Raw genomic sequence first — 15,518 nt, 5'->3', positions numbered from 1 at the left:
GTGGTAAAATGGTGGGTCCACAAAGAATTGAGAAAAAAACTTAAAATTAATGAGAAGAAAAATTTTTGTGATTAAGTGAGATGGTGGATGATGAGATGGATGGCGTAGTCTAAAAAAAAAATGGGGGAAAACCCCCCCAACTATTGAGTATGCCTTAAGTCACCTCCCACCTTTCATTCTTTTGAAAATTAAAATCATATACCTTTGATTCATATCCATATATTAAAACTTTAATAAAAATTTAAAGGAAAAATTATAGATAAAATTAAAGTTTATAAACAAATTATAAAGATCTTTTACTCTAATTACATCTACTTGTAATACTAAACAAAAGGTTACAATTTCATGCAATTAAGTCATAATTTGAGGTATTTTCAAAAAAAAAAAAAAAAAGTCATAATTTGAGGTATTCAATATAACCTTTTTTTGAATGCTAGTCAACAACGCCTCTACTAAGGCTCGATCTCAAAACCTCCCACATAGAAGAAGTCACTAATGTCATTTGAGCACAAGGTGCTTGGCAACTATTCAATATAATATAGTTGATTTGGTGCTACTTAATCTTCAATGTGTGCTATTTTTTCTATATGACGATAACTTAACTTTCAATGTGGCGATGATTTGACATAAGTGACAAATTAAACAATTTTTTTTTTCTTTTTTTTACAAATGAGTAAATACATGGAGTGAGGACTAGGATTAAATTTAAGTTCAAGGGTTTAATCTACATAATATTTTTTAGCTATTTGAAGGGAATGTGGGATACATTTCCTTCCATATGTATTCTAACAACCCTCTTTTTACTAAATTCGTCATTTTAACCTATTGATTTGACATAAGTGACAAATTAAACAATTTTTTTTTTATTTTTTATTTTTTATTTTTACAAATGACTAAATACATGGAGTGAGGACTATGATTAAATTTAAGTTCAAGGGTTTAATCTACATAATATTTTTTAGCTATTTGAAGGGAATGTGGGATACATTTCCTTCCATATGTATTCTAACAATCCTCTTTTTACTAAATTCGTCATTTTAACCTATTGATTCCCCCCCCCCCCCCTCCCCCTCCCCTCCCCCTCCCCAATGCATACAATGTTTCTCAAGTTTAAGCTCTTAGTTACTTATTTTTTAAACTATTTACTTCTATATTTTACCATTGTCTTATTTATTTATTTTAATTTTAAAATTTATTCAAATACATAAAAATAGATTAAATGTATTAACGTAAAATAATACCAACACTATGTGATTTAATGGTACTCGGATTAGACTTTCATTTGGAAGATTGTGAGTTTGAGCCTCAATAGACGCGTAATTAGTTCTCTAGGTCCTAATGCTAATACACATTGATCATTTTCTACTTATTTCTTAATGTTTCCCACATACATGTTGAAATGACTAAAATGCCCTTTAGACCATTAGGTGGAAATTTATTTGCCTTCGATATTATGTGCGTAAAAATATATAAATTGCGGGCCTTGAATCATTTGAATAACTTGAAATTTATTTCTTTCATGAATTTTGAATTTGAGTATAGATTATAGTTTGACATAAATGAAAACTTGGTTATAAAAAAAAAAAAAAAAATCAAGATTTCCGGTCAAGGAAGAAACGGGAAGAATTCCCAGCCGGAAAGTCAACCTAAAGTCCACAAAACACACACAAAATTCGGTGAACTAATCCATGAATGGTTTGTGTATTCAACTCAGATGACAATGGAAGAATCAAGTATTGACGGCAGGACTTTTGGCACTGCCGGCGTTTCGAAATGGACGGCAGTAATAGCATGTATATCCATGGCGCTATTTTATGTTGCAATCCTCTATCTGACGGTTCATCTGTGCTGCCGTTTCCACCGTCGCCTCACTCATCGCCTGCTCTCTCATCCTCCCTGTAAGCCCCCAATCCAAAATGCGATTTCCCGTTAATAGTCGAAACCTTTGCAAATTGAAATGAATAACTATCCTGATTACTTTATATGGAAAAATATAGACAAATATTTGTAGAAGGATTGACAGTAATTAGCACATTTTTGAAAATGAAAATGGGAGTGTGGCCATATGGAAAATTAAATTGAGTGGCTTTCTAAAATTCTAAAAAATAGTTATTTCTAAGATTTAAATCTTTACTTCTTCGCATCAAAGTTTAGTGGAGCCAAGCAACAGTTTTTGTTATATATTTTGTTGCTTGTTTAATGGCCCGAATTTTATGTTTTTGGTCCAGATTGAGGTAGATGCATCAGACTTATTAAGTGCTTATGGCATCAGAGCTGACCATTTTGTGAGTTTCAAATCTGATTTATTGAAATTGTTTGCTTGGCATACTGTTTTCAGTATTAAGCACACACAGATTGTAAAAGGGCAAAGTGCTGATATTTTATTTTTGTTTGTGACACAGTGGCGAGCTGCTGTCTTTCCTTTATCTTTAACTGCTCTTATGTATGCCGGGTCTTTGTTGGAGGCATTGCTACTTCTGGTTTCCTGCCAAGAAAATCAGGGTGATGGTAGAAACATTTTGTCAACCATTCCTCAAAGATTCGTGAACTCAGTTTTTTCAATGGCTACCAATATCTCAGCTTGGCGCAATTATTTTGTGGTTAGTGCCTTCACCAATTTGTTAAGCTGTAATTTTTCTGGATTCTAGTTGTTTTCCATTTTATACAAAAAAAAAAGCATGTTCGCATTATGGTTTGGACCTTTTTGTTTTGTTTGATTAAATTGAGAACTGTTATTTATTTATTTATTTATTTGTAACTCACTAACTTGTTGATAACAGCTTGGTTGTAGGGTTAACAATTGCATATTTATAGTTGTTAATGGTAAAATGTCATGCTTTTGGATATTATTTTATAGAACATCTTCAAACAACCAATTCTTAAAAATCTGTCAAGTTTTTATTGTTAATGTCCTCTCTATCATATTAAATGCTACTATAACAAATGTAGCATAACATAGAAAAGAAGATCAAAATTGGAAGCCATGTAATTAGTATTATGACAACTTAAGTATGTCAATATATATTTGTTGCAATTTCTTCCTATTTCTTGGAATTATCTATTTAATTCTCTGCAAGCTTCCCTATATATCTTGTACGATATACTCTGGAAACTTTTATACAAACTCTACAATTAGGATATTTTTTATCATTTTTCTTTCTGTGCAAAAATAATGATCATAGTATTAAAAACTCCCACCTCATACAGGGTTTCTGGAAGGAAGAATAGTATCAGCACTTGACCTAATAATTAGCAGTAAGTTATTTCCTGGCTTTAATTCATGCAATAACAATGAGTATGAACATTTCAATTTTTAAAAAAATGCCAAAATCTGCACACACACACACACACACACACACACACACACACACACACACACACACACACACACACACACATATATATATATATATATATATATATATATATATATATATATATATCTTGAATATGGAGTATATGTGATTTTGCAACTTGTAGTATGTGAAGCTATTGGTTTACGACATTTCATAATTCGCTGTGCAATTTCACATAAAATAGAGATGCTGATTGATGAGAATAACTCAAGTCATCCAAATTGTGATATCAATATAGTAGGGTTGGTTAAATTGAATAATTGATTCTACTTCTCCTCAACTCTACTAAATGCTAAATTCGAGGGGAAAAAGGTAAGGGTGTGGTCAATTGGTGGAAAACTTTCCAAACTTTTGGAAAAACAAAAAACTGGAATGGAAAAATGGGGTTTGTCTTCAAGTTTAAATAGTTCCCTAAACTGAAAAAGAAGTGTTTTTCATTTTTCTAACTCTCTTAACAAAGTTGAAAGCACGATTTTGGATGATTCCAAATGGAAAACATGGTCTACAGTGTAATAAAAAGGAAAAGAAACTGCTCCTCACTCCATCCTTCTCTGCTTCAGTCTTCCTCTCACCTCCATCCTTACTTGGCAACCAGCTCTGTCTAGAAGCTTGGCTTCAATTTCTCTCAACTCCGTCCTTGCTTGGCTACAAGACTGCCTTATTCACAAACATCCCAATGGAAGACTAAAGCAGATATTTTGACTGCGGTGTCCACAGATCTTCTAACCTCATTGCAATATTTTGAATTCTGTTGCACACTGAAGCTTCAGCTACTATCCATTCACCATCAGCTCTAGATCTCCTTCCATTAAAATTGTTGCTGCTAGAACCTAACCTCCATTGGTGTTGATGCCCAAAGCTCCAACAGTAATTCTCTCCTCTCTGTTAAGTGCCTCCCCCAGCCTCTGTCTATCGTAGATAGAGTGATCAAAAAGTTGAGAGAAGATATAGTTTGGGTTAGAAGCTGGCCTTGACTTTTAGCATTTGAGGTTAGTTAACCCAATTTTCCATTTGGATAATTGTATGTGGAAATGATAACAGTGGAAAAATGGAAACACAAATTGGAGAACAATTTTCCATACTAAACAGGCCCCGTTTCTAAACCAAATTGGTCTTCCTGTGGAAAGAATTATATTAATTGCCCTTATACTGGCTTATTTGCTTGGTTTGCATTTGATGATTGAGATTCTTTTGCATGACAGTCTTTCACTATTGGTATTAAGATTAAAAGAAACCATTATGTTTTCTTGCAGTTGATATAACTTTTTAGAGAAATGCTGGTTGTAAAGCTTAGGTATTTTCTTAATAATTACTTCGGTATAGTTGTTATGGACTTGTTTCCTTTGCCTTTTATTGACAATAGAAATTTCTAACTGGATTAAATAAAAGTGAGCCACATTATGATAGTTCTAAAGTCAGGAGAAAATGCAACAGTTCCACAGGAATATGGCTTCTCAAAATGCTGAACAATATTAGCTGGGCTTGTGTAGTACTACTGACAAGAAAAATATAAGTTCAGGAAAAAGGATTCAGTGGCAGAACAGGTTGGAGGAGGGACCACTGCGAATGTGAAAAAGATGCTTTTTTCTATGCCATTATAGCTTTTAATTTCTATTGTTATGGCTTAGTTTCCACTTTTTTCCGTATCAATTTGTGGACTTCTAAATAGTGAAATAATGTAAACTTTTGGCGTTCAATTTGGACTCTTTCTTATATACTGGATATTTACAACTACAAAACTTTGACAATGATAAGGGTCAAATAGGTCCTTTAACTTTATACGAGTATGCAATTAGGCCCCTAAACTTTAAAAAGTTGCAATTAAACACTTGAACTTCTGGTTAATAATGTTCCAACGATAAAACTGGTGACCGGCAAACGGTGAAAGGTCACCGGTATCAAGGCGACCAGTGGACTGTATGATAAAGAAGGCGATGGTGTACGAGTCTTTCTGATGGAATCGCCGGTCCCCAACCAATACGGGAAAGCCAGGCACGACATCGTGAATGAGTTGCACGATGCCAGGTTCCAAGTAAAAGAAGGCGAAATGCTATTACGGTTCTAGCCATTCGCCACCAAAGACCCAAAAATCTTCAATTGGGCTCAAGGATTTGTTGCCAACCGGTTCGTCGGCAAGAAAGGAAAGGCGCTGTTGAAGAACTTCCTCTGGTCCATAAGCCGTGAAACGGAGAGCCCGATGGTGAAAGACAAACAGTGCGCTGGGAAAGACTTCGTGATGTTTGTTTCCAGGTTGATGTTGGTGGAGCTCTTCCTCCGTTACGATTCTTTCGATATAGACCAGAATGTTGCCATTAGGTGCATCTGTAACATTAACATCACTAAAAAGAGCTACCTGTTGATGTCATCCTAACGCAACATCTCTACCATTAATCTTTATACAAGATTTCAAATATAAGAACAAAACATGAGTAGATTAAAGTTAGTACAAAACAGCTGCATGCTTGAAACCAGTTTGCAGCTGCTCATATGGTGTGTTTGTTGGCTGCATGCTTTTCCTTGAGGTTGTTCCAGCTAATCTATTCGGTGCAACCACCTCCTCCGCTACTTGGAAAATGTTTACCTTGAAGATGACAGCAATGTCGCTTTGACTAACCAGGTTAAACATGCAGGTGTCATCTTTTTCAATAAAATTTTCAAGTGCAAAGTTTTTCCAGCCAGAACCCGCTAGTCCATGACTAGAAGCTTTATGATAACTTTTTGCAAGCCATGTCTTCTTGTTTACATTTATGATAAAACACTTGAAACTTCTCCCCAGTCGTACCAGTCCAGTTGCCTCTCCATGGAAGAAGACGATCGGCAGTCGCTTTCTCCAGTGGAGAAAGGCAGCCAGCACTGGTTGCCTTAACTGAAGAAGGCGACCAGTCCAGTCACTTTCTCCATTGGAGAAGGTGACCAGCGCTAGTCGCCTTCCTCTTCTTCAAGAAGGCGACAACCGGTCCTGGAGAAGACAATTGGCTTTTTTGAACGGTGGCAGTCAGCTGTAGCTTACAGCGGCCTATAAGTCACGTCATTGTAATTTTAAATAGGACTTATTTGACTAATATTTATAAGTTGGACTGTTTAATTGTAACTTTTTAAAGTTCAAGGGTATAATTGCTTTTCGTATAAAGTTCAAGGGCTTATTTGACTATTTTCCCTAATTAATATTGTTTTATTGAACAGGCACCAGTTACAGAAGAGCTTGTATTTAGAGCTTGTATGATTCCTTTGCTTCTTTGTGGAGGATTCAATACGCATACTGTTGTGTTTCTTTGTCCTGTCTTTTTCAGTTTAGGTAAGAAAACAAATTTCATTTTTGCTAATTGCTGCTCTCATCAATTATCAAGCACTAGGGATTATACTTATATATGGAGGACCTGAGGAAACAAGTATATTTCCAGCACATGAAATGCATATACTGAGAAATTAATAAGGGTGTTATAAGTTTAAATCACTTATCACCCCTATAGTAACTAGTAAGAGAATCCTGGATAAATAATTTTCTCTGAATTTTTAATCTTTGGCATGATCTTGATGGAAAACATCTCCCTGATAAAACCACATCTTATTTATAATTCATGTTCTATCTTATGTAGTTTGTATGTTGTACCAATTCCCAGTCCCTATATATAATCTTTGCATTGCATAACATGCTAAAGTGAGTGAACTTTGATTTCATTTCCTTGCAGCTCATTTGAACCATTTATTGGAATATGCCCAACGAAGAGGCAACTTGCTCCAAGCTTTTATGGTTGCAGGTATTGCCAACTTTGTATTTGTAATACTTGAATGCAACACTTCTCTCTCATTCTCTTCCTATTTCTGGTGGCATTGTGGAGGTTACCATCTCTGGAGAGTAGAGAATATTGGTGATGAAATGTTACTATAAATTACCATTCATAGCTTTATTGTTGGGAATTAATAATCATTTTGTGTGCTCATCTTTGTAGCTTTCCAGCTTGGCTACACTGTCATTTTTGGATCATATGCTTCTTTTCTATATATTCGCACAGGTATGAAATGCTTAGATATTGTTGGTCTTTGTACATCTTATTTTTGTTTCATCAAAGAACCTGTTTCCCTTCTCTCTTGGTTCGAATTTTGATGTGATTTTTGGTTTAGCATACTTCTCAGATGTTCAGGAATAATGCTACCTAAATACCTAATATCTTTTTGGCATTTAAGTTTTACTAACAACCTCACTAAATTTCTAACTTCAGTCGAGTTTAATATTAGAATTGTATTAATGAGCATGAACACTAAACAAGAATGACATTTTCCAAAATTGAGCTAATAAAAGATATATAAATGAATCCTAATGCCTTAATCACATGTTGGATTGGACCTTGATCCTAATGCTTCAGTTGAAAGTAAGGATTTGTGTATCATTTATTTATATTTACTTGAAAGAGGCAGTGTTGATTTATGATTCACAATACAGAAAATGAATTCTGAGATTTCATTTCAAAATGGAATACAATCCCTTGTCTCTCCTTGCATACTAACTGCTCATGTAAACTCAGATCATATTTTTTCATGAACTTGGCAGTGTTTTTAGCTTTTTTCAACTTCTCATGTTTTGGTTTCTTCTCCTACTTATGCTAGAAGTATAAACTTTTGCTGCTTGTTACCTTTATTTGTTTTGTTTGCAGGGCATCTGGTTGCTCCACTTGTTGCTCATATCTTTTGTAATTATATGGGCTTGCCTGCTATAGTTTCTAGGAGGTCAGGTATGTGATTAGTTAGTTAGCACTTTACCTTTTGAATTCCAACATAAAAGTTCATACATGCTACTCCAAGCCGTACTCGATAAGGATAAATACACAGATAAGCACATGCATTTAGTGCACTTGTACATATTAGATACTTAAATACTACATCTATAGGTAAACATAAAACTTTCAATAACATGATCATGTATACTAATATTTTTTCCCCGGTTTAAGTAGATTCTAGAAGATCCTCTACTATCTTTACCTATTTGTCCTTGATCGTTACAATACTGAATCTTTGTATTTAGGCATTTGACCTCATATATTAAGTAAATTGTGCACCAAGAATCTGTTGCTTTTTTGATAAAAGCTACCTCTGCGAAGAAACCTGCCTAATCAATTTTGCTTGAATTTTGTGTTATGGTGAAATATGACTTGAATTACTTCTTAAGTTCCACATTTTCTCCTTGTTTGGACTTCTTAACCCTTCTTAAATTTTTGTTGACCATTCAGGCCTGGCTTAGTTTGGGGCTTAACTCCTACTAAAAGTTCTTTAGGAGTAAAAACCTCTTTTCAAGAAACTTCAAGTTGAGGCATTTTTTAAAAGCCTAATTTTTCAAGAAGCAATAAGCTATGCCACATTATGCCACTTATCTTACTTTTGATAAGTTCAAATTATGACATATGTGATATGAATTGCAGTTCCAACTTACAAGTTTGCCCTTGGCTTATTTTTATGGCTGCTATTATGCTAATATATTCTAAACTTTCCTTTTTGAATTCCAACTTTAGTTCTTGAAGTTTGTTGAGAAAACTTTAATTAATAAGTTTGACAGTAAGCATAACCGGATAAGTTTGCAGAACCTCACTTAATGTTTTGATGCCCAAAAATTATTTGTTATGAAATAATACGTGCACAATTTACCATGTTGACATCCTAATTTCAAATATCTCTTTTGTGAATTGTAGGGCTAATAACTTTCGCATTTCTAGCTGGGTTGCTGGGTTTCCTCTGGTTTCTTTTTCCGCTAACCAGTCCACAGTTGTATAACAATAGGACAGATAATTGCAACTGTTGGCATCGATACTGTTCTTGGAACTAAAAAGACTCGATTCCTGGTACGATAGATATATTTGAGGTAAATATATTTGCTGGTATGACAAGAAACCCATACCAGGAAAGCCTTAACTCATTCAATAAACAATCAATGACACTTAAAATATATTGAAAATTAATGTTTGCAGAACCTTACCTCATAATTACATATACATATATTCTGTTGCAGGTAGCCTGAGAGTTAGTGTATCTATCTATCTATCTATCTATCTGTTTGATGGGTGAAAGAAGGGATGTTTTTGTGGAAGATAGAAATGATGTGTTAAAGATATAGTTTCTGATGAGGAAGATCTTCTCATCAAGTTTGGGTGACCAAACTCATCCTTCTCACCTCTCCCCCAAAGATTATGATTCAAATGAGCTAAGCAGAGAATCCTATTTGAAATCTCATCTGAAAGCAAACAATAATTCGAAATGACAAAATTTTGTATTGTTTTAAGATTTAAAAAAAAAAAAAAAAAAAAAGGTTTTGAAGGTGATTTTGTTGTTGTTTGTAGGCCTGTGCAGTCGGACGGATCGGATTGCGGAATGAGACCCCCGGTCGGATTTCGGATTCCCATTTTGACCACCCTAACCGTTTATTTTTGTTGACTAATCTGATCGGTTATTTTTATTTTCGGATTGGTTCGGATCGGTCGGATATCCGTGTTGTAATTCGGTTTTATCAGAATGTAAAAAACTTAAAATCAAATATTCTATTCATGGATTTAAATGGAACACCTAAGTGGCTAAGTACCTAACTAATGAACTACTTAAGCACTAAAAGCCACTAACTAGTAATTATTAACTACTCAACAGCAAAAATAAGTAAATAACATAAGTAAACTTATACAAATTAGCTTACATATAATCAGCAGATTAGCTTACAAGTTACAACTTACAAGTTACAAAATTAAAACTTGTAATGAGAATTTTAATTGTTCATAGCAAGCAGGCAAGTTCCAACAGCATCACTGCATCAGTCTCCAATCAGCACATCAGCATTCAGCTTTCATGTTTCAGGCATTGAGCAAAAGAAAGCCAGATATCCAAAACTCCAAAAGCAATATATGAATATATGATTAATATAATATAGAGTACTCTATGTCTATTCTTCTTCCTGATAAGTGAACACATAAAAACACAATAAGTTCAAAACATTTGTAGTTAGTTAGAATTGACACAAATAACACAATCACACAAACTGAAACTGTAAAAGACTAAAAGAGTGCTTAGATAGCTTTTTTTTTTCCATATCAAGTTAGGATTGGGGGCACACTACTCAATGAGTATGGCATAAACACCACACTTCAAAGGCAACATACCAAACCCAATTCTATATATTCAGAGAACATGGTGGAAGCATCATCATAGCACAATAATGAACATTTATACAGGTATAAATTATAAGTATAGTGAGTCAGAAGTCAGAAGTCACATTTAGACATTTAGTCAGTACTTATACTGATACCTGAGCTCAATGACAGCAACATTTAAAATGTTACCTAGCCATGAACACTTTCCAGTTTCCAGTTCCAACTTCCCAGCCTCACGAGGGACATTGATTTGAATCATTGATACACATACATGATACACTGATACAGAGGCATAAATTTATCATGAAATCAAATAAGTAAATAAGTAATCATAAATCAAATAAGTAAATAAGTAAACATACAACAATTGTAGGCATTCCAGTTCCAGTGCTGGATGTGCAGCACAACTCTGCAGTACAAAAACAAAATGGAAATTAAAACTTAAACAATTAAACAGATCATTGCTGGAAGTTAGAAGTATATACCTTTCTCAATCCTTTCAACATCTTCAATATTTTCTTCAATTGAGATTGGTTGGTTGCTTAACCTTAGCCAATCCTGTGCACACACCAATGCCTCAACAATTCTAGGAGTTAGGGAACTCCTAAAGGCATCAAGTACCCTTCCACTTGTACTGAATGCTGATTCTGAAGCAACAGTTGATATTGGAACAGCTAGAATATCCCTTGCCATTTTAGATAAGACAGGGAACCTTTTAGATTGTTGCTTCCACAATCTTAGAAGGTCAAATGAATCATCCTCATCCACAATAACCTCAGAGAGATACACTTCCAACTCAGTTTTTTTCCTAGACAAATCCCCACTCACCAATTTTTGCTTCTTAATCTGAGATTTCAGTAATGATTGAGGTCTCCCAACAGAAACTGAATCAGATATTGTTATTGAGGGAGAAAATTTTTCAGATTGTTCAACACACTGGACAGGGAAGCATGCAACATAATCTTCAAACAACTCCTTAAGGCCAACAATCACCTTATCAAACATTGTTTTACCCTTGTCCTCACCATATAACTGGTTAAACTGAATGGGCATATACTCAATTTTGTCCCTGGGGTCTAAGATATTTGCATAGAATATCAAAAAATTCATTTTTTCAGGCTCACCCCAATACTTATCAAATTTTGCCCTCATATTTTTACCCATCAGTTTAACACTATCTTCTGTAGCTTCCTCCATATTTTTCAACAAGCAAGACAAATCAGAAATCTCAGAGAAGAAGGTATTAGAAGTCACATACAATGATCCAGAAATCCTAACAGTCATTTCATAAAAAGATTTTAGAATCATAACCAAAGATTGAATGGATTCCCAATCTAAGAAATCAGGTACACTTCCACCCAAATCAGATTTAAATGAACTGTCATGATCATCATAGGCTTCAAATACCTTCTGAAACAGTAATGCAGTATTAAGCATCATATATGTGGAATTCCACCTTGTAGGGACATCTAGACACAGAGAATTCTTAGCTTCCACCCCAATTAGATCAGCTAGTGATTTAAACTTCTGCAACCTAGCAGGTGAGCTCCTCACATACCTAACAGCATCCCTGACTTTCTTAACAGAACTATCACATTCTTTCAACCCATCCTGTACCACCAAGTTAAGAATGTGAGCAATGCACCTCATGTGCAAATACTTACACCTAACAGCAGTACAACCCCAAGAGCCCAACTTCTTCTTCAAGAATCCTAGGGCAGTATCATTGCTGGAAGCATTATCTACTGTCACACTAAACACTGATTTTAGACCCCAGTCCAAAAGGCAACTCTCTAAAGCCTTTGCAATACTTTCCCCCTTGTGGGAATATATAGGAACAAATGAAATAATCTTCTTTTGCAGCTTCCACTCACTATCAATGAAATGTGCAGTTATGCACATGTAGTTTATTCTCTGGACTGAGGTCCAAGTATCAGTTGTGATACTTACCCTCTTACTGCTAGTCCTAAAAAACTTCTTCAAGTTGACCCTCTCATCAGAAAATATCTTGAAAATGTCCCTACTGATAGTCCATCTTGAAGGGATTTTAAACCTAGGACAGCAAACTAAAACAAACTTTCTAAAACCCTGTCCCTCAACAATCCTAAAAGGAAGTTCATCTAAAATAATCATCTCAGCTAAGGCTCTCCTTATCAAGTCTTGATCAAACACCCAAGTACCCAACACCCCTTCAGTTCCTTCACTACTTTGAGTTCCAGCAAAAGAAGGTGCAAGTTGGAATGTGAGTAGGGACTGCCTTGTCTCCTTAGAGTGAGGATTTTTAAGGCAGTTTACCACATGAAGTCTGAGAGAAGAAGTCCCATGTTTCTTGCTCTCACAGCAATACACTTTTGCACAATATATACATTTTTCTTTGATGACAATGCCCTCACTGTCTTTGATATTTTCAAAGTGATCCCAACATTGAGCCCTGGATTCAACCTCTTTCCTTTTCTTTGGAACAGGTGGAGGCAAAGGCTGCTGAGACTGAGGAGTAACAGTCTCTACAGCAGGTGCTTCCAACTCAGGTTGTGTTCCAGATACACCAGTAACAGTCTCTACACCACTAACACTTTCCATCTAAAAAGGGGAAAGTATCAGTGACACAGAACGGGAAATCATTCATTCAAAATCATCAACAGAGAATGGCCTTTGTCACATACACACATGTATCAATTAAAGTGTTAAACAGGCAGAATTCAATGAATTGAACATTTCATCATGTATGCAGAATTGCACATAAATGATTTAAGGGTCACATATCCATAAACTTACAATTTCACATTTTCACAGTTACAACTTACAACTAAGTAACTAACAACTTACAAATTACAATTTACAATGAAATCCATAATCAGGCATTCAAGCTAAGTAGGTGTATGCTACTTTATATGCTCATCATTTATTTGGATTTCAGTCACACACTGCCACATTTATATGGATTTCAGTCACACATGAGTACAAGACACACTCCGACATTTATATATGGCTTCCACACAAATACCATCATGCTTAACATTTATATGGATTTCAGTATTTAACACACAGTGGCAACTGGCAAGGGGCTAGGGTAGTATGGCTTCCACCACAGATTAGGTTACAAATTAGAAACCCTAATCAAACAATTCACAAATTCATACTCAAAGAACTACTGACATCCAATCCGGAACTTCTCAACGGATTTACAAGTATCATAGTCCAGTGAGTCCACAGATTAGGTTACAAATTAGAAACCCTAATCAAACAATTCACAAATTCACACTCAAAGAACTACTGACATGCAATCCGGAACTTCTCAACGGATTTACAAGTATCATAGTCCAGTGAGTCCACATATTTACGTTACAAATTAGAAACCCTAATCACACAATTCACAAATTCAAACTCAAAGGACTAGTGACATGCAATCCGGAACTTCTCAACGGATTTACAAGTATCACAGTCCACATAATTATAAAAATTAGAAACCATAATCAAGAAGACAAATACACAATAATCTATAACAGAAATGTAAATAGGGTTTAGTAATCACTTCGCTTCTCAGATTTAATCCCTCGAGAACAAAGGGCTTCGAATCCACTATTCCACCGTTCCACAGTTCCACCAGACTCCGGTGACCGGACTAGGGTCTAGGGCTTCCACCGTTCCACCACTCCGCCAGTCGCTACTCTGAGTCTCCGAATAGGGCTTCCACCATACTAACAAACAGAGACTAAGACTCTCAGAGTCTTAGAGAGTAAGACACTAAGAGTCTAAGACTCAAAGTCTCAAAGACCAGAGCGAAAGAGAGAACGAGAGTCGAGAGATGAGAGATGAGAGATGAGAGATTGAGAGAAGTCTAGAAGAGTCAAGAGTGAACTGAGAGCTCGGCTGCGCTCAATGAAATGAGTGATATATATACATACACCAAACGACATCGTATTATATAGCGGAAAAAAACCCTAGGGTTTAGTCGGGTAATCGGACGGGTTCGGGTGGCGTTTAATGCCTCCCACCCGAACCCCTTGCATCCGTCTAATAGCGTAGCCTCGGTTCGGATTGGGTATTCGGATACGGTTCGCGGCATGGATGCGCCCGTCGAGTTTCGAGTCGGTCGGGTGGGTCGGAATTTTCGAGTTTTGCACACCCCTAGTTGTTTGGTCTTCTGAGGTCAGTGGCAGTCATGATTGGCCTATGCCTCTCTCTGGTTAGGTTGACTTTGTACAACACTGCTCACTCTAGCTTTCAATTGTGATGGTCAATCTAATTATGAAATGAAATTATTAGATTTTGTGTTCCAAAGATATTTCCAATGATAATCCCTGCCGGCTGCCTCCCAAAAGAGAGAGAGAAAAGAGTTGGGTTCCATGATCAGATCTTTTACAAGATGGAAGGAATAATTTTAATGAAATATGACTATATGTTTGATATAATAGTAATGTAACTTCTTTCACATTTAGTTTGTAAGTATTATTTTTATTACATTTAGTGCATGTCTACATTTGGTTCTTTTGATAATATTTTAAATAAATATCAGTTTAAATGCATCTCATTTTCAATCTATAGCTATACATTTTCTCCCCAAAAGTATCAAACTGTTCAAGATAGTATGATTTTGAACTAAAAGTGCAATGTATTACAATTGTTTTCTATTAAGAAGAGCTAAATGTGAAAAAGTAATCATACTTGTACCAAATATGACAAAAATAATATTTGAAGACCAAATGTGAGAGTGATTTTATAATTATGGGACCCAAAGTGTAAAAAAAAAAAAAAAAAAACTATTCAAAGTTAGTTAAATTTGGTTTGTTTGTAAGTAAATTATAAACCAAACATCTTGTATTCAGATACCTATGTGGCTCTCCTTGAAAAATTAAAGTCACAGAATTAAACTTCGGTGGTGGGGTATTGACTTTTTGGGCTGCAACAGTATAAAGAAAGTATAGAATATATATTACCTTGTAATAGAGTCAATAGTACTCAAAAAAAAATTATATGGAAAGAATGAAGTTAGTCAAGACGAGGCCTTCGCCCTCATTCCAAATCTAGGATGAGGATG

The 15,518-nt window shown here is 35.2% G+C and overlaps 1 protein-coding gene and 1 pseudogene across 1 annotated transcript; one reads left to right on the top strand and one right to left on the bottom strand.

The window, feature by feature from the left end:
* Positions 1-1,585: 1,585 nt before the first annotated feature.
* LOC109174337 lies at positions 1,586-9,876 on the top strand (annotated as a pseudogene).
* Positions 9,877-10,169: 293 nt separating this feature from the next.
* On the bottom strand, positions 10,170-13,060 carry LOC109174436 (zinc finger BED domain-containing protein RICESLEEPER 2-like). Its single transcript, XM_019323672.1, has 4 exons — positions 10,966-13,060; positions 10,839-10,889; positions 10,636-10,759; positions 10,170-10,284 (listed from the first exon to the last, which is right to left on the bottom strand). The coding sequence occupies exons 1-4, from the start codon at positions 13,058-13,060 to the stop codon at positions 10,170-10,172; spliced, it is 2,385 nt and encodes a 794-aa protein (XP_019179217.1).
* Between the last annotated feature and the right edge of the window lie 2,458 nt (positions 13,061-15,518).

Source organism: Ipomoea nil, unplaced genomic scaffold (assembly GCF_001879475.1).
Source record: "Ipomoea nil cultivar Tokyo-kokei standard unplaced genomic scaffold, Asagao_1.1 scaffold0642, whole genome shotgun sequence".
Classification (NCBI taxonomy): Eukaryota; Viridiplantae; Streptophyta; class Magnoliopsida; order Solanales; family Convolvulaceae; genus Ipomoea; species Ipomoea nil.
Note: the sequence above shows the minus strand (reverse complement) of the source record. Positions and strands in the feature narration are given on the sequence as shown.